This window comes from Typha latifolia, chromosome 8 (assembly GCF_019914945.1).
Source record: "Typha latifolia isolate L0001 chromosome 8, TyphaL0001v2, whole genome shotgun sequence".
Classification (NCBI taxonomy): domain Eukaryota; kingdom Viridiplantae; phylum Streptophyta; class Magnoliopsida; order Poales; family Typhaceae; genus Typha; species Typha latifolia.
The window spans coordinates 2078107-2097954 of NC_133093.1; the positions used below are offsets into that span (position 1 = coordinate 2078107).

General features: G+C 36.4%; 2 protein-coding genes across 3 annotated transcripts; both read right to left on the reverse strand.

Moving 5' to 3' along the window:
• Positions 1-8850, reverse strand: LOC140793486 (uncharacterized). 2 transcript variants are annotated; one of them, XM_073144982.1, is made up of 9 exons: positions 6190-8850; positions 5908-6077; positions 5763-5837; positions 5505-5657; positions 5260-5423; positions 4969-5116; positions 1046-1168; positions 809-896; positions 1-498 (listed from the first exon to the last, which is right to left on the reverse strand). In XM_073144982.1, the coding sequence occupies exons 1-9, from the start codon at positions 8591-8593 to the stop codon at positions 326-328; spliced, it is 3498 nt and encodes a 1165-aa protein (XP_073001083.1). In that variant the 5' UTR covers positions 8594-8850; the 3' UTR covers positions 1-325. The 2 variants fall into 2 exon arrangements, with proteins under 2 accessions (XP_073001083.1, XP_073001085.1); XM_073144984.1 differs by lacking the exon at positions 5763-5837.
• A 10285-nt stretch (positions 8851-19135) lies between these two features.
• On the reverse strand, positions 19136-19848 carry LOC140794409 (uncharacterized). Its single transcript, XM_073146424.1, has one exon. It carries the CDS (start codon positions 19745-19747, stop codon positions 19310-19312), a length of 438 nt encoding a protein of 145 aa, XP_073002525.1. The 5' UTR covers positions 19748-19848; the 3' UTR covers positions 19136-19309.

Here is a 19848-nt window from a genome sequence, read left to right on the forward strand (position 1 = left end):
TGATATCAAACAAAATTGGACATTTCTTGTTTATTAAATGGACATACTTGACCAGTTTAAATGAAAGAATTGAGGAAGAAAGTCCTTCACAACACTTTGGAGACAAGGGTAGCAACTGCGGTCACAAACTATGAAACAATTGACAATAGTATTAACAAATGCTATGGACACAACCCTCTACAGTGTTTTCCTAAAGGCTGCACATAATACCTTCCAAAGGCTAATAAGCTGCACACAAAATGACAAGCAGGTAAAATCCCCAGAGTATCAGAGTGATATACAAAATTGTGTCTGACTGAGTCTGACTTCTGGATGCGTCTTGGTTTTAGGCTTGTCCTTTTTGTGGAGAAGCTGCCATAGAACGCAATCTGCTAGCAATCACTGTAAAGCTTGGCCTATCTGATGGTTCAGTAGACCAGCATTGCTCCATCAATGATCTCCATTCTGGGTCACAAGACTCCGGCACTTGAGGACGCAATGTGTTACTCACAATACCACCTGTCAAAAATGCAAATATCAAGTATATGCATCTAATGTTTGTCTACAAAGATGAGAAAATTCTGTTCCATCAATAATGTGCCGAACACCAAGACAAATAGCAGTTTCATCCCTAATGAAGGATTAGTTTTCTATTTAGAGCTTAATTCGATCAGCCAATGGGGATTCTTCAACTTATGCTTAGTCAAATTATTAATTGCTGCAATAATTCCTCCCAGAGAATCAGAATCCTCTAGGAGTCAGGATAATAGATTAAGTTATCATAGTAACATATAAGTTTATATAACAGCTCAGTTCTACAAGATATTACCTATAATGACTCCATAGTGTAAGTCTGCATATGGCTCATCTCCAGTAAGCAGTTCCCACATCACAATTCCAAACGAGAAAACATCAACCTGAGAATAGGTTGCAATCAGACAAATGGTCATACAGGATAAAATCCTAAGGAGCTGACATAACGGCAATCTAGAAGTACCGTGCTGATCTAAGAACATAATGCAGAGAGAAAGCAACAGATATGGGGGAAAAAAGAATATTAGTAGACCTTCTCTGATACCAAACTACTGCCACCATTTAGAAGCTCAGGAGCCATCCAAGGAAGTGTTCCTCGTACACCACCAGAGATTAAGGTCTGGCATTTCACTTTTGAAAGACCAAGATCACCAACCTGCAAGATGCATAAACCAACCACAGAGACAAATAAGAAATTTTCATTACCTAAGTGAGTTTCCACATACTCCATGTTTGCCCGTCGAGTCATATAATTCCAAGATAAATCATGCACGTATATGCTTGTGACAGTTACATATGCAAAAAAAATAAAAAAAAAGAACTATCCTTCACATTGAAACAAAGCATCACTATCATAACCTGAGTCCCTAGTCCTGATAAGACGTAATTGTGAGTCAGCATGTTGACATGGAATACGTAGCTCCAAAAAAACTAGTAATATAACAAACTATTCTCCCAGAAAAGTTGTTATTCATATCATAGAAGAGAATTCTGATTATGTTACTCCCAATAACCATGAAAGCCAATACTATGCAAACAAAGAATTCACCTAAGTGTTGGAACCGATTTCAGACTTCATAACATACTAAAATGATAGATCAACATCCCATTACAATGCAATGAGGGACTCAAGTTCACAAGTTAGCCCTCATGAATCATTCTCATGGCAATGCGACAAAATAGCAGAATAGAGTGTGCCACAATAATATTCCTCTAAGGAAAACTCCTTTAACGGATTCATTTTGTCATCCTCTTTGTACACATCTAGCCATGAAATAGATGATAACAAACTGGCACCAAACTTGAGAAGTGGAATCAACTTGATTAGGATGACAGTTCTTAAAATTCAAACCATCCAGACACATTGTGGTACGTAGCAAGCAAATTCCGCTTATCACCATTCAAACCACTTGGGCACATTGTCTAAATAGTAGATACTATTAACCATTAGCCAATTACAAGGTAACATCAAACATTCAATTGATATTCAACAAATGTTCCATACAAACATGCATGAGAGAGAGAGAGAGAGAGAGAGAGGGAGAGGGAGGGAGAGAGGGAGAGGGAGGGAGAGAGAGAGAGAGAGAGAGAGAGAGAGAGAGAGAGAGAGAGAGAGAGAGAGAGAGAGAGAGAGAGAGAGAGAGAGATGATAGTTTCAAGTTGAAGATTTGTCAAGGAGCCATGCCAAACAAGGACTTGCCGTGTCAATGATGAATCAGCACCCGAAACCCACTAACCCATTAAAGGTAGTCAAAACCTCAAAGGCCTTTGGCGGCAGCTACTTCTTTACTAGAAAAAGGTTGAAGTGAAAGAACGATAAAGAGAAAGAGAGGAGATTAAGGAGAAATTCAAGATTTCTTGGTCAAATCCCATCAAAACGTAAATTATTCTTTTATTCGCTTAAGTATTTTCTTTGTTTTACACTTTAAAATAGGTCAAAATTGATATGTGAACATGTTATATATTGATTATTGCTATAACTTCAATAAAGTAAGGCATTTACAATATTATGTAAGGATAGAAGACTACTTTAGGCTTTAAAGCATATATTCAAACAAAAAACATATTTTAAAATACTTTTTTTAGGGATAAAAGACATTAGAAAAAAATTATGGGTGTATCAAAGTCGTGTCAGTACGTGCCACTAGCACACAAGGGCGTGCCAAAGCCGAGTTGGCACACTTTATATTGACTGGGTATTAGCATGACACGCTCTTCAACACAACAATCCTTAAAGATCATTTACAACATTTAAAGACTTAGAAACCATAATTCATAAATCAAGTCTCTCTTAATCAAATAGAGCACAAAATAATGTTTTAAAGCTCCAAATGAAATAAAATTTGTTTAAAAACAAAGAAAAATTTCAAAGCATGTAGATCAAGATCATTGGATTTGATCCATCATCAAATAACCTGACAATGAGTTGTCCTATGTACCCTTTATCACCACTATCCAATTTGTGAATTCTTGATGGAAAAGTAACATTTGCAGCATATAATTGAATACTAGGTAGTTGGGATATTCCAAATCCTCTTATATATATATATATATATATATATATATATATATATATATATATATATATAATCAAACGATATTGAGGACTTCTTCCTATCGGAAGCTCTCTCAATATATTTATCTTCTCTTCCAATTTCATTATCTAGAAAGATAACTATATATACATATCTTGTTGACATTTTTGGACAAGTCTAGAGTACACCACTTTAATTGATTTCCTCTCACAGTGAACTCAATTGTTGTAGCTTCAATTTGCCAAAGATGCAAGTGTTTCTTCTTATCCTTTATAGAAAAAAGACGCATGCATTTAGGCTTGTTGCTTTCTTATCCCACAATAATAAACAAGATGTTTTGGATATAGATGCTTATTTAGATCACATAAATATGAATTATGCAGAATTAAATATACACTAATAATAAGACTACACACACCAAGTTTCTTAGTTTCAGCCGATCCCGATTCAGATTGACTGAAACGGATTAGGATCGGCCATAACTGATCTGAATCCCACCACAAAACTAGTCTATTGATTGATTTCAGTGAGGTATCGACCAAATAACTAGTCTATTGATTGATTTCAGTGAGGTATCGACCAAATCAACCGATACTTGATCCAGATTGGGTAAGTTTCGGCTGAAACGAACCAAAATCAGGAGAAAGAAAGGGAGAAAAAGAGGAGAGAGGGAGAGAAAGAGAGGATAGAGAGCTCATCAGAGAGAGAATAAAGTAAAAATGACATATCTGAGGTTGCTGAAGGTTGACGCAGCCTGATCGTCATTGGAAGAGTTTGTCAAACATTGACGGAGGCCAAAACTATGTCAAAGAAGCATCAACTTTGGGGAGGAAGTGGGAGAGGAAGAGTGAGAGTGCTAGAGGGAGAGAGAGGGATAGAGAGGGAGAGAGAGGAAGAGTGAGAGGGAGAGATTTTTGAGGGAGTATCGGTTTGGTTTTCTTGAAGCAGGTGAGATTAGAGATAAAGAGATTTTTCTAAAACTTTTAGAATTTTTCATGTCTTAAAAATTATTCTAAAATACAAGCTGATATGAATAGCCAATACTATCGATACAACTGATATATATCGTTTTTTCGGACTGCCAAACCATATCCCGATACTTGGAATCTTGGTACATACAAGGTCCTAATTACTATAGAAATATATGTCCAAAGTGCTTGGCTTTTAAGAGTTCAATGTAGACAAAACTAGTCACATGTCAAACATCATATGGTCCTCGACTCCTTGGTAATTTGATAGCAACATGTATACATTCAAAAGTATATCTTTTTGGGCTTTTTACATAATTGCCATTGAAAACTTTCAAAATATCATAATTGCCATTACATTCTTTAAAATATCAAATTGCCACTAAAATCTTTTGACTTTTTCAAAATTGCTATTATGATTAATTCTAAACAGAATGTTCCTATCATATAATTATTAAAGCTAATAGACACCTAAATTGCTAAAATACCCAACTTTTTTTAAGTTTAGAGTGTAAAATATTTATCAACAATTTTTGTCACATAAAAATAAGATATATTTCGTTGTACTATAGTAATGAGTATAATGTTGGGTAGCTTTTAAACTATTTTTAATAATTTATACAATAGCAAAATATTCTTTTTTAGATCTAAGTTGTATTATAATCATGATTTGTTAGATTTAACTAATGGATTGCATTTTTGAAAGAGCACAATGATTTTAGTGGTAATTATGATATTTTGAAGAATGCATTTTAAAAGTTTCATGACAACTATGTAAAAATCCAGTCTTTCTTTTAACATATTTGTATGGCTAATGTCAACTATAATATTGCTGAAAAAAACATGTTTCTGATAACTACGTATGCAAATCTAATGATGGATTGAATGGCAATATGATGTACTCAAAAGAGATTCCATCATTTTGGCATTGCAACACAATCAAAGATGCTTACCTTGCATATTGGACGCTGAGGATCCCTTAAATTCACAAGCAAATTGTCGCTTTTCAAGTCAAAGTGTACAATATTCTTGCTGTGCAAGTATTCCATTCCAAAGGCAGCATCCATTGCAATAATTAAACGTTTACGGCGATCAAGTGTCCTGTTGGGGAACAACGAAGAGTCAAAACACTCTTTTCTATGAAATTATAATCTTTCCTTACACTTATAGAAGGACCAAAGTAGCCTAATACTGTAAGGATATAAACATATCAGATAAAAAAGTCTTGTAATTTGAGGAAATACTTGTCATTCTTCTGTAAAGCATGTCGAAGAGATCCATTAACCATGTATTCTGTCACTGTAGCAATGGATCCTCCAGGTCCATCCAGCACAACACCGTAAAATGCCACAACATTTGGGTGGTGTAAATCAGCAAGCTTGGATGCTTCATTCCAGAAGTCAGACCTCTGAGGATATCCATGAATACTGATAAAAGTAAGACTCAAAACAATAATACATCGCAATAAGTTTAACAAATCTGTGCATACCGTGCGTTCCTGCTCTGATGGTTTCCCAGCGAAGCACCTCTCATTAATTCTCTTTATTGCAACATCAGAACCTCTCCATTTTCCATGATACACAGTTCCAAATGTTCCTGAACCTAGCTCTTGCAACTCTTCAAGGTCACTGTTCTTTATGATCTGGAATGAAATAGAGAAAAGGCAAATCAACAAAAATAAATAAACGTATTAGGCTTATTCATAAAATTCTTAAAGATGAAAAATTAAAAGAATTCAAAATCGAACTTGCAGGCGTGAGCCAATGTCATCTGCAATTGGAAAACCAAGACTAGTCCTCTCCGGCAATTTGCTTTCTAGGACCTGAATTATGTTCAGTTCAGCACCAAGAGAAATCAAGAGCATAAGATTGTATAGAAGATAATTTGCTCACCTCAGTGATGTGATCTTCCGTGACTATATTACTATTGATAGTGCCACTTTCTTCATCAAATAAAGGAACAAATTCTTTTGTTTCACGAGAAAAAGAAGTTTCAGATGATTGGAGAACAGATGCTACCATGCCCTCTTCCATAGCTTTCAAATCTAGCTCAAAATGTTCTCCTGAACATGAGCCAAGAAAAATAGAGTATAAGAAAGTATTTATCTTTCCAAATCCTAAACTCAAGTTGAACTCTTACACATGTCACAAGATAAACTAAGTTAGCAATCCAACCTTTGACGCCTTGAACAAGTTCCTGATGTGGTTCCTTGTTTAGTATGTTTGGTGTCTGGTGAAAAGCACTTTCATCTGAAGGTACAGTTACATCTGATAATTTGCTATTTGACAAAGAGTTGTCAGAGCAAAGATCCTTTGGACTGATCGACTCTTTAGAAGCTACCTTCTTAGGTCTTGGTGGCAGTACATTTGTGTTTCCTAATACTTTCCAGGGGTCCTCGTTGCTCAAAACTGAATATGATGAAACAGGTTCTTGCAGCTGTTCCATGCTCCCACTGTGAGTAGTAGCAGTTCCTGAAGATAACTGAACATTGCCACTTAGCGGGATGGTTATATCATTAGGATGGGTTTGTGGAACCGCTTCTTTCCAGTCCATAATAGGGTTCTTCATGATAGTAGTACTACTGTAGGCAAGGTCAGTACCATAAGATGATGTGGGTACCCCAGCAACACCAAGTCCTGTTTCAGGATGATAAGGATAAGGTCTATTCATACTCATCATGCTTGGCATGTGACTTACATAGGAAGGTTGAAGATTCTGCAATTGTGTCACGATTGAAGAGGTATATGTCGATGGCTCAATTAGAGTATCTGATTTCTCCTCTGGAACAACACTGAAAAAGGTGTTAGTATGATGCACCTCGTTCTGTCCTTCTGGTCTCACCACAAAATTACTCTCTGCAGCATTCTCAGTTTTAAAATCCTGGGGAGTGGCAACATCAGGTGATACAATGGGTTTCCACTGTTCATTAGGACCAGAAGTGTCAGCTGAACTCACTCGTAGCGCTTCCATCATCCTATCCACAGGCTTAACATAGTTAACTGAGAATGCTGGTACGTTATCGTGAAACATCTGCCCATCTCCATGAAAGTTTGGATTTACAGTTGAATTAGCATCAAGAAGAAATGGATTATTGGCAGTGTCCTGCTCAACTGGATATCTACGTGGCCCAAAATTTGGTGGCAGTTGCTGTGAAAAGTCCTCATGCCGAGGGCGTGTAGGGTCAATAAACATTGCATATGAACTTTGTGCATTTGTTGGCAAAACCATCGAACTTGGTGGAGGATGGTCTGCATAAGAAAGAATTACTTTCTCCTTGTCATGCGGCATCTCAGGGGTGATCTGACTAAATCTATAATCCCCTAATGGCTGCGCAGCAGCTACCATCTTCTCCCCACGAGATTCCATCCCACGATCTACTACGCCTCCAGAGATCACTCTTTGTGGAGCGATCATCCTCGCGACATCCTCAGGGCGGAGGCTGTGGAACATTGGACTCATCAAAGGAACAACATTTGCATGGCCATCAGCATAATCATTTAGCAATGTATCAGAATGAGCATGTGGTAAGCCTTTATGGCACATATTACAATCCTCCAATCTCAGGTTCTGACCTTGCGTCAAAGGCATTACTGGATACATCCCGAACTGCTCCCCACCCTGGGTATTGAAGAAGGAAGGTGGCAAAGGCGGGAGCTGGGACAAAGGCTGTTTATATTTCACCTCACCAGGAGGGTGAGATGTCCTTTGCTCGCTTGGGTTATCTTCAGAATAAGGATTTACCCTAGTTTCAATGGGTATAGTACCACTACTAATTTGGGAAATTGGAGGTTTTGTAGAGTTTGGTGTCAAACCTGCAGATTGGAAAGTCGCAAATAGGGCATTGGGCGGCTCTACATAAGGCTGCGGCACATACGGTGCGACAGCGGGCCGTTCAGAGTTCATGGAATTCAAGATCTGCACATACCCACCGGACCCGGAGGCATCCACAAGAGGCGGAGGTGCTCCAAAAACCGATCTTGATGCATCATTTGAAGCCATCGAAGTGGGAGAAAGAAGACCGGGCGACATACCTCCTTCCTGCGCGCCGCCACCAGCCGCCATCGCATCTGAGTTCTGCGTCGACGACATGCTCACTGCGCTGTCCCTCCTCCGGATGCCATTGACCGCCTCGAGATACTGAGCTCCAGTATCTTGGAGATCTGCGTCCGGATCGTCGTTACCCCCGGCGAGGTCGGCGACGGGAAAGAGGAAGACCCGGAGTTTCGGCGAGGGGCCGCCTCGATGGGTCTCCTTCGCGAGCTTGTCGTACTCCTCCATCATATTCTCGAGGTCCTCGGGGGTGGACACGGAGATGAGGGCGTCGAGGTCCTCATCGGGGAGCTGGTACTTGATCGCGATCGGGACGGCGGCACCGCCAGAGAAGTAAGCGTCTGAGATCTTGGCAACGATGTCGGCGAGAGCGGAGGAGCGGACGACAGAGACGATCCGGGTGTCGCCACCGGCGTATCGGAGCGCCCCGTCGCTGGGTCGGCGGAGGATGCGGCCGCCGAGGCTGCAGAGGAGCTTGACCCTCTCGCCGCCGTCGCCGGATGGGGCGCCGGCGGCGCCAGCCGCCATGGAGGAGATCGGCTCTAGGGTTAGGGTTTTTACGGGCGGGGGGAAGAGGAGACGGAGATGGGAAGCAAACCGTAGAGACGAAGAGGAATAGCGGATCAGGGGATGGACCGATGGAGGAATAAAGGAAAAATATAGGGGTGGAATAGAAAAAGTAGTAGTGATGGAGGTGAAGTAATGTTCAGTGAGACTGGAAGAGTTCAAAGTGGAATTAGGAATTATAACCTCTCTCTCTCTCTCTCTCTCTCTCTCTCTCTCTCTCTCTCTCTCTCTCTCTCTCTCTCTCTCTCTCTCTCTCTCTTTTTCTTTTCCTTCTTACCTTTGTGTTTGAAGGGTATAAAAAAATATGATAAAAATATAGAAAATAATAATGAGGAGGTTTTGATCGAAAATATTACAACTAAAAAGTAAGAGTTAGAAAAAATATAAGATTTTCAACGATAATTAATATTTTTATTTTTATTTTTATTTTTTCGAGTTAAAAAGACTTATGTTGTACTTCTAATCCGAATCCTAGTAGTATTGGTATATTTTTCTATTAAGTAGACTACATAGTTTCTTAACCTAGTTTTTAAACATTATGGTATTATTAGGTAGAAATATCACAGTTGGGAAGGTTAGGTAAACCTAATAGTCTTATTAGTCTCTTACCAAATAACCTTGTGAGAGATAATGACACAATACCAAGAGGGTAACTTTTTGTTTTAATAAGTTCCTTAAAGAGACAAGACACAATCTCATTTGGATTTATCTTCAAAGCCATGATGGAAGATTCCCAAGTGAAAATTAAAATTGTTAGTTGTACAATTGTGATGCTAAATTACTGGATCTTTGTCCCAAAACCTAGAGAGTTATGAGAGGTTTTTTAGGTCTTCTGCTTTGAAAAATATTTGATGCAATTTATTAACACTTCCCAATTCATTTTAGCTACAATCAAATAGTATTTAGAAATTAACTATTATGATCTTTCTTTAGTAATTTATTCACAAAATCATGATACTTTTTTAAAAAAAAAAAAGATTAATTAGTAAACTTTTGGCCGCGAATATTTATAATCAAGTGATCAAGAATTAACATACTTCTTAATCTTTTTTAGAAAAAGGGTTAATTACCATCTAAGAAGAAAAGTAATTAGATGGAGTGCCTTGGGATTTCATACTCACATGATATTCTATTAATCTAAAGTGCCTTGGGATTTATCCCAATGTGAGCATTGGGGGAGAAAGCCTAGATTAAAGTTTAGATCTAATAAAAAATCTAATTAAATGAGTTTAATATACAATGCCGACATGAATCAACAACACACATTGCCATCCTCAATTACTAGGAATATTACCCACTGTATCCAGATTGGACTACTACTCCCTTTTTACTCTCTTGCTACTAAAAATAATAAATATTCCCCAACTTAGTGGCACAGTTATTAAAGCATTATAGCTTGTTACATAAAAAAGCAATCTCATTGGTACTTGGCTAATATTACAACATTAGGATAAATTAATTCTTTATCCCTTGATTTATGAAGCCCTTTTGGTTTAACCTAGGTGATGAGAAGGGTTGGATGGGCAATTGAATAGACTGATAAGGTGTTGGAAAATTATAGTTATCAACCTAACTTTTATTTTTTTTTTGAAGCCTAATAGACTTTGTATAAGAAAATAATTGGAGTTACAATTCTAACAATTTTAGATACACTCCTTGCATTTTATTTAAAACACAACGAAGGTTTTTATATATATTTTTGATAGTTCAGACAGTCATTGTGTACGAAAAAAAATAGTTCATCTGATGTCATTACGAAAAAAAATAATTGCCACAGTGAAGCTTTACGAAATAATCTATCCTTTGATTTTTTGTTTAATAATAAGAAAATTAGCAGAGAAAAAGGAAAACAATACATTTTTGAGTATATTTCCATCTGAAGGTCTCTTTATCTCTTAGTTGCATTATCTTAACAGCTCATGGCTGTCATAATACAATCATATTGGTAGCAAAGCCATGAAGGGTGGCGTTGAGTTGGTGGAGAGACCAACGCAAGGAAGTACCTACACCAAGGACCAGTTAATTGGATGGCAGCCAGCTTCACTACCAAGCTAAAGGGTTCATCATATTTGAGGCTGGGTTGGTGGTGAAATCTTTTGGCTACAAGTGGAGCTTTTTATGGCGTTCAATGCTGCATTCTTGAGGAGAGCATTGAACTCGTCAACCATAGTTGTGTGTCATTGCGAAAGGTTGGAGGCTTGGGTGTAATAGGATGGTTCAATGGTAGGAGACTGGAGTGACAATAACAAATGCACTGAGGTAAGGAATATCTATTATAAATCAGATCTGAATCGATCTGAATGTAAAAAAATTATAAAAATTTATGTAATTATAGCCTCGGAAATTAGGATTCTAATAGTTTTGGTTTTGCATAAATCGAAGGTCCGAATGAAAAGTTAAAATTAAAAATAGTGGAGGAAGATCGAAATGGGACAAATTTATAATTATCCGACGTTGCGGCGATCGTCGAATGGTGGCAGACGACCAAAGATGGTGGTGGACCACTGTATATTAGGGTGGCTCGTGGTGGATGATAATGGCTAGGGTTTGGAGGTAGATTCAGAATTCTAAGTTAGATCTACTCCTAAGAAAATAAACGGCTATGATTAATTTACTTTTACTCCTAGGTTATCTTACTCTTACTCCTAAAGATAGTCTAAGGCTAAATTAATTTCTTAATGCTTAGATATTTGGATGATTAAATAAAGAAGTTTAGCTCTTTATATATATAAGTCAAGTAAAATGAGTCTTATTCAGATCAGGCCTAAAGGCTTATACGACTCGAACTAAGACTTGCCTTAGTAACTTATATGACTTAATTAGACTTGCATTAATGGCTTACATGACTTAATTAGACTTACTTTAAAGGCTTACATAACTTAATTAAACTTGTCTTAAGAATTTACATGACATAACTAGATTTGTCTTAAGAGCTTACGTAATAGATAAATATGAATCAATTAAAAAATAAATAGACTTAATCTATCAAGCTCAATATTCTCATGATGTAATCCGATATGACTCGGTTAGCATCATTACTGAATGGAGCCATCTGAGGATGGTGAGTGTTGCCTTTAGACCGCATGGTCATGGGGTTGATGAGATAATAGGGATGAGGTTGCAGAGGAATGGCCAATAACTAAATAGGAGCTCTAAGTTGTATGCATGAAAAAAAATTTTAGACTCATCAAAGTGAACATCCATGATATGTATATTTTGTTGATGGAGATGTCTAGACATTGATAACCCTTGTGATTGGAGCTCTAACCTAGGAACACACATTTAACGATATGACATAAGAATTGCAAGGTATGAATAGGAGGCACAACCAAATGTATATAGGAAGTCATATGATGGAGAGAAACTAAACATGCACTCAAATTATGAGATCCACTAAAGCCACAGCGTGGGTAGATAATTGATGAGGAGGACAACTTTGGAGACAGCCTCGACCCAAATATTTGGAGGAACTTAAGAGGTGATAAGTAGAGTCCGAACCATGTTGGCTATGTGACAATGTTTGTGTTCCATAATGCCATTTTGTTGGGTGTGTGAAGGAAAGAAATCTAATGGTGAATGCCCAAGGATGCAAAATGTTGAGACATGTGGATTTTTGATAGAATTGTTTGAATATGAGCAAAGGCTATAGTCTTGCAATGCATGGGATAAATCCAAAAGAGTGAAGAAAACATAATATTTGAATTATGAGAAAGAAACCATATAGGACATCCATACACCTGAATGAACAAGGTGAAAGGGAACCTATGCATTTAACTTATTTGAAAGGAATGGGAGATATTTAGATTTACCCAAAGAACATCATTTATTAAAAATGAAACGAAATTTTTTCGAACATGAATCTAAACCATTATTAGTCCTTAAGAAAGAAAGAACTTTGGATGATGAATGGCCAAGATGGTTGTGTCATTGCATGGGAGAATGGTGAGAAGCATCGAGGGCTTGAGGGATATGTCGGACTGATATTAGATAGATCATTTGTATAGAATAGCTAGAAGGATCAAAAGAAGATCGAACTAAATTATTCGTCCTAAGGTTTCTTGGGTTGTGTCGAGCCTAGAGGTGATCATCGGGCGGGGTGGGCCGAGTTCGAGCTGACTGGGCTTAAATATTTGTTCATAGATTGACCCACCAATCACTCAAGTCGGGCTAAAATACTTTAGTCTGTTACCACCTACTAGCCTATTAGATATTGGACTTGGGTTGGGCATAATGGGTTAAAAATTAAAAATATTATATCTCATTGGACCAAGTTTAGTGGGCCTATGTGATGACATTTTAATTATCTTTCATGCGGATATACTTATTTATTGATATACAGTTTACTAAATATCCGATGTAGAACTAAAAAAACTATGGAAATAAGTATGCATTTTAGTTGTCATAGATGAAAGTAGTGGGTCGAGCTTTTGAGCCAAGTCGGGCAGGCAAAGGTTCAACCCATGCCACCCACTACCATCTCGAGCTCAGGCTCGAGCTTAGCCCAATTAAAACCCGACAGGTTGGGGCTGAGTTTGGGTGGGTCGAGCCTAATGATCTTTTCTAGTTGAGCCGAACCATTATAGCAAGGATTAGCTCAGACAGGATGGCAATGATAAGACTGGCCAAGGTCTGTTCGGTATAGAACCAAGCCAAGTAATGAGGATTAGGTCGGGTGATGGTGAGGTCATTGCCAGAGGGAAGGAATCATGCAGTGCCAGAAGTTCCAGCTTAGGAGAAAAGGTTGCATCTATTTTTGCCAAAGGAGGTAGTTCGAGTCTGGAAGTTTGGCGGTCATTAGATTAGTGATGTTTGGGACACAAAAGTTTGGGTTAAGATTGTTAGAGAGCGAAGAGTGGGTGGAGGATGTCATTAAAAGAATAGGATAGATCCATGAAAAGGAAAATAATATCTTTTTATATATATTCCCATATGAATGATTACACTCTAATGTATAGAAATTACATAACAATGATATAAATGTATTAAGAGCTCTTATCTCTTAAGGTAAATGAACTTATTTCTTAGTTATATTATTCTAACAACATAACTACCAAAAGCCACAACAACCTGGACGTAGATGTGCATGGGGTCTTGGTAGACGTGGAGAGCTTGCGTTACATCGCGGGTTAGTCTGGATTAACAAGTAGCCATCCTGATCTTTGCTTTGAGTTTAGGGACCTCTCTAAACTGGTTTAGAAACTCTTAAACTGGTTCCGTAACCAAATTTTTTTTTTTATCTTTTTCATATCTAATCAAATTTTTAAGACTAACTAATCGAGTTCGACACTTAATTTCAAACCAAACAAGGCAGAAAATAACTTGCCGCTTAGGATGATCTTGCAAATATTTTTGCAAATATTTGTCCAAACTGAACTGGAGTTACTTTAGCACCTAAAGATGTTAGAAAAATAGTGAAATGAAAGATTTGCAGTATTTTATGCAAAAATAAAATCATCTGAATTAATCACTTAATGTCGCATTATTTTAAATATAAAAACATTAAGATTTAGTTTAATTACGTGATACTTGTATCTTTGCATAACTGGCCGCCATATCCCTATCTCAAGTTTTCTAGGTTAAACGCAAAAGATTATGCCCTATGTGAAAATTTTACCATAAATCACCTCCTCTGCTCAATGTATGAATTGATACTGTGGCTCTTTGTTAGGGTTGTCAAAATAATAGAGTCTGCTCGAGTTGAGCTTGATCCACCTCGGCTCATTATTTAAATGAGTCAACCTTGACTAATAAGTTTGATCACAAGACAGCTCGATTGATAAATCTCAATTTGATAAAGCTCAATTAATATTTAATATTATATAATGTATGATACTTATAAAAATATGAATTCTATAATATAGTAGTTAATATTATGTAATTATATATTAGTTTAGGTTTATATAATCTCCAAATTTTGTACTTCAAGTTTTCACATACAACATATTCAGTCAAGCCTAATTCAAGTCTGATTCAAATTCGATCCAGACTTAATTTAGGCCTGAATTGAAATAGGCTTGAATCTATTATTGAGAGGCTCGTTTAGGCACAAAGATCGGCTCGAGCTTGAAATAGGTTTGAATTGGAAGACTCGTTTATGACAAAATATCATAAATAATCATCTCTTATTAAGTAATAGGATTTTTTTTCGTGTGTGCCCTTCTAAAAATATCTTATATATATATATATATATATATATATATATATACACCTCTCCAAAATATTTGAGTTTTGCATATGGATACCCCCTCAAAATGAATTAACGGTTAAGATCTCATCAAATAAGCTATAAAAATATAGTAATATTCTTATTTTCATTCACATACATTTATTTCAGGTAAGTGTATAAAATATGACTCGGTCTATATTAGCTAGACTGGTCGTTCGAACATAGGGACTGCGTTCGAATGGGTATGCGAATGCCTACACATGTTCGCAAAAATAGACGCAAATTGTGAGTTCGAATGAAATCGGGGCCGTTCAAACGCAGTCATTCGAATGCCTGGATATATTTGCATTGACAGAAAACTGAACTTTCGCATTCAAACACAATCGGGCGCATTCAAACGCACCATGGCAAAAGTTATTAGTTTGTTAGGGTTTTCTTAATTTAGTTGATGGGTCTCTAGAGTGAGCCTCTATAAATATGTGGAGAAAATCCTAATTGGAGTTTATCTTTAATAATTGAAATTAGCTTTGGCTTTTATCTCCTTCTCGACTGTCTCAAGCCATTGGCACCCTCTTCCACCTCCCTTTTTTCACCGTCCAAGTCTTTGGTCGGTCTTTTCTAACTCCTAATCCCCTATTCTACAAAATATAACATCGATCTAGCCATTGAAAGGCTATCAAACTAGGGTTTAATTGACATTCAATCACTGTTCGGTCGATATCTCATGATCTAACCGTTCAAATCCTATGATCTTTGATTCATTAGAAAGCTCTTTCCAAGAATGACAATATATTCAAAATTCAAGATTGTCCATTGGTTAGATTGTTCGCAGATCTCCTTGAAAGTTACGAGTCTAATCGAGTCTAAAACTATTTCGGATCGAATCAGGTCGGTTCGTAATAGTATATTTGTGTTTTTGTCTGCCGAAAAATCTTACATAATATGTAACTTACGGTCACGTGATACTAAAAAAGTGTAAAAGATTTTAAGATAAAAAGGTCAATAACATAGTTAACTTTGGACATAAGCTTTTAGAATTACAATTTAATTAAAAATAAGAAAAGAATATTGATACAAAAGAAAGATTCTAAAATTAGTTTTAAGAAAATATTGATACTTTTAAATGTGTAATAATTTAATTACACTTCGTTTCCACAGACTTCAACTCATTGTCACTTTCCCACTCCATCATCGTGAAAATGGATCGGATACAGATCAGATAGTACTTAACCCATATCCGTATTCATATTTTTAGTACGGATTCGGATACGGATATTGGACGGACAGCAAAATTGAAACCATATCCTAATACACATAATATTCGGATAGATGATCGAATCTTAAATAGATATTGACTGAATTTAGAAGAATTATAATATTTTATTTAGATATAACTAACACAAAAATATTATGAGTTTTATAACAAATAAAATTTTTGTATGTCAAATATGTAAAATTAGAGGAATTAATCTCAATAAATAATATATAACATATTATTAGTAATAATATTAATATTTACTATTTAAATAAACAAACTAAAAACTGTAAATCATTCAAAAAATTATGCGGGTAAACGGATATCCAATATCCGTATCCGAATCCGAAAAATATATCTAACCCCTATCCGATTTTTTTTTTCAAAAACTCTATTCATATCCAAATCTGTATTCAATTCGGGTCGAATAGCGGGTCGAATCATAGTGAATAGGATCAACCAGTTTTCACCCCTAACTCCATCCCTTATACAAAGGTACATATTATAGCATTTTAAATAATTCAGGGGGCAAAATAATATTGAGTCAAAGTTCAAGGGAGTAAATTGTAATTAAACATGTATATTTTATCGTGAGAGATATCATGGTCATAAAACGTTTTTGGGTTGAAACAAACTTAAATTCCTCGTAAACCACGTAACTTGTAGATCACATTGTCCCTCTTGATGTCGGCAACGAGTTTGTGCAAACTCGACGAATCTTCCATAACATTTCTGCATAACACCCTATATTTTCACTATATTATAAAGAAAATTTTCTCTTTTCATTATTTATAAATTAAGCTACCACTTTACTAAAAAAAATGCCAAGGCACACATGGGAAAACGAATAAAATATTCTTTTTTTTTCAAATGAAATTTTGAATTAAATAATAATAATTTTGGATTTGTTAATTGAGATTTTGGAGACTAGATTTGGAGTAAAGCTATGTCTAAATGAAACACATATTTACAAATGAGTGCTTGCAAATGTTAATTAACAACAAAACCTCTAGTTTTGAACTAAGGAGAGTAACAGAGATGCAAATTATTCGAATGGTTCGCGAATGATTAGGGTTTGGTTAGGCATGACCGCATTTTAATTCAAACTTTCAGCTCAAATATTTTTACTAATCGATCTCAAATATAGTAAATTTTGTGTCTAATTTGTCGAAGATTAATTAATTAGGGACCCCGAGCACACTTAACTTCTATGTCTTTGATCTCTACTCAAGTTTTTTTTGTTTATAGGGAAATTTATATATAACATCTTATTTTATAACATAATTATAATTTACACCCTACATTTTTATTCTTTGCAAATCGAAACCTCTGATTTAGCGAATATGTGCAGAAATTGCCGTAGGTTAGGTTTGAACTAACACAGTCAAATATTCCATCAAATGGAGATATTTTATTTTTAAAATAACTAAAATGCCCTTATTTTTAAAATAACTAATATGCTCTTAGTATAACTTGGTTGAAGGTATTTTCATAATTTTTTTAGTTTAGTTAACTTAACTCAGAGATTTGATTAAATTTAACTACCTAATCTAACAACAAGGTGTTTTTTTTTTGTACATATTCGCTAAATCATAGGACTCGATTTATAAATAGTGAAAATGTAGAGTGTAAATCACAATTTCATTAAAAGACAGGGTGTTATATGCAAATTTCCCTTATTTATATATTAAATATAAAACATATGAAATATTTTATTTTATATATAAGAACTGTTTTTATTGAAGTTAATTTAAACAATTTTATCACCATTAGGTATATATATATGAATGTCTAGAATGGTAGAAACTTTTATTTACAAGTTATTCCTTTATTCCTAGCTAGATTGGTAGAGGGGATAAAGTATCCTTTATTCATAGATTTATTCTAGATTTATATATTCTGATAGGAATAGGATATGGAAAAACTTGGTATTTTAGAAAGGAAAAAGAGATGCTTTTATCATATTATTAACAAATAATTATACCAAAAATGTAGAAATAATTTTCATCTCCCTTTTATATTACCAACAAATAATTAGTAAGAACAAGACTACAAGAGTATAGTATAGTCTATGAAGACACGTACTTAGGAAAACTTAATTTTTAAGATTATAAAATTATTTTCACCAAATATAGCTCTTTTTTTTTAATATATTACTCCGCTGTATCAAAAAGTGATTCAATGGATCACCCTTTGGCATGAATAGCATTAGGGTTAAAAACTTGCATAATATATGACAAATATTAGTATTTTTTTTTTATAAGAGCATTGGTGTTAGTTAAAGCACTTAATAAAAGGGCTCAAATAATTTGGGCAAATTACAATTTTTACTTTAGTGATTCCAATGATTTGGTTCGGTTTCAATTTATACCTTTTAGTTTTTAGTTGGTGATATCTCTATCGGCAGCTTAAGTCAGCTTAGGTCAAATAGAGCTCGACTTGTTTATAAAATACGAGCCAAAAGTGAGGTTTTTTTTATAATTAAAATAAATTATCTCTTAAACTTATTATTAAATGCTAAACTAATCAGCATTTATTGTTAGGTAAATTTTTTCCTTTAACTCCTAAAAGATTAAATTAAAAAAAAATTATATATAAAACGCTAAACTGATTATCATTTTAAGACAAGATAAAAATGCTAAACTAATTAATATTTTTACTTAGAGATAAAACACTAATTAATACAGTAATTTTATTAGGGTTATAATAAATTAGATATTATTTATTAATAAGTTTGATGACTAATCTATTGGAACAAGACTAGTTTGGAAAAAAAACTCGCCAAAATTTGGGCCCAAATGATTCAATCCAATTATTGAAGTAACCGAATTCAAACTGAGTTTGATAACGAGTCAAAAGCTCCAGAAGACGCCGGTATACGATGTCTAAATCGCCAGCTGGCGTCCGCCGGATATACCCAAAAGCCAGCGACCCCCCCGAGCCTGAGGTACGATTCCCCTCCGATATTTATTTTATTCCTCCCCCTTTGACCGTTATAGCCTCGTCACTAGTATTAATGATAACCAAATCAATCATAACGCCCGAAGGCGCACGTTAGCGCCGATCACGCCTGCCCAAAAAATTTGATTGGAAAATAATTTTTTGTAAATAAAAACATCAATCCACGCTCGGCAATCGAGGAACGATTCCTTCGCCAAATCAAAACCTCCAATTCTTACATATAGACATAGAAATAACAAGACACGGATCAGAGGGAGAGGGGGAGAGAGAGAGAGAGAGAGAGAGTGAGAGAGTATCAGGCGATCGCTACTGCGGCGGTTGGAGGCCGAGGTGGCGAGGCGGGGAGCCGGGCGGAGAAGTTCCGGTAGCGGAACCCCTCGGCGGGGCCGGCGGCGGCGTCGTCGTCCTCGATCCCCTCGTCGAAGTTGAGCGCGTAGCTAAGCGGATCGTACCCGAAGTCGCCGGAGAGCCGGCGATGGCGGCCGATCCGCGAGACGAGGCCGCGGCACCTATCCCCGATCTCCGGCAGCTCCTGCGCCCGCGCGCGAATCCAGGTAGAAGACGATCGGATCAGAGAGATCGGACGCTCCTCCTCCTCGCCGGAGGTGGCGGCGGCGCCGCCGCCGTTGAAGCAGCAGGAGAAGCAGATCGAGTTGCGGAGCTTCTGCTTCAGAGACGAAGGCGACGAAGGCGACGAAGGTGAGGTAACCCCATATCGCTTCTCGAAATCCATGGCTAAGGTGAGGGTTTAGGGATTGATTGGGAACTAGGGTTAGGGTTTCGGAAGGAAGAAGAGGAGGGAGAAGAGAGATGGATCTGGACATGGGAGTCGGA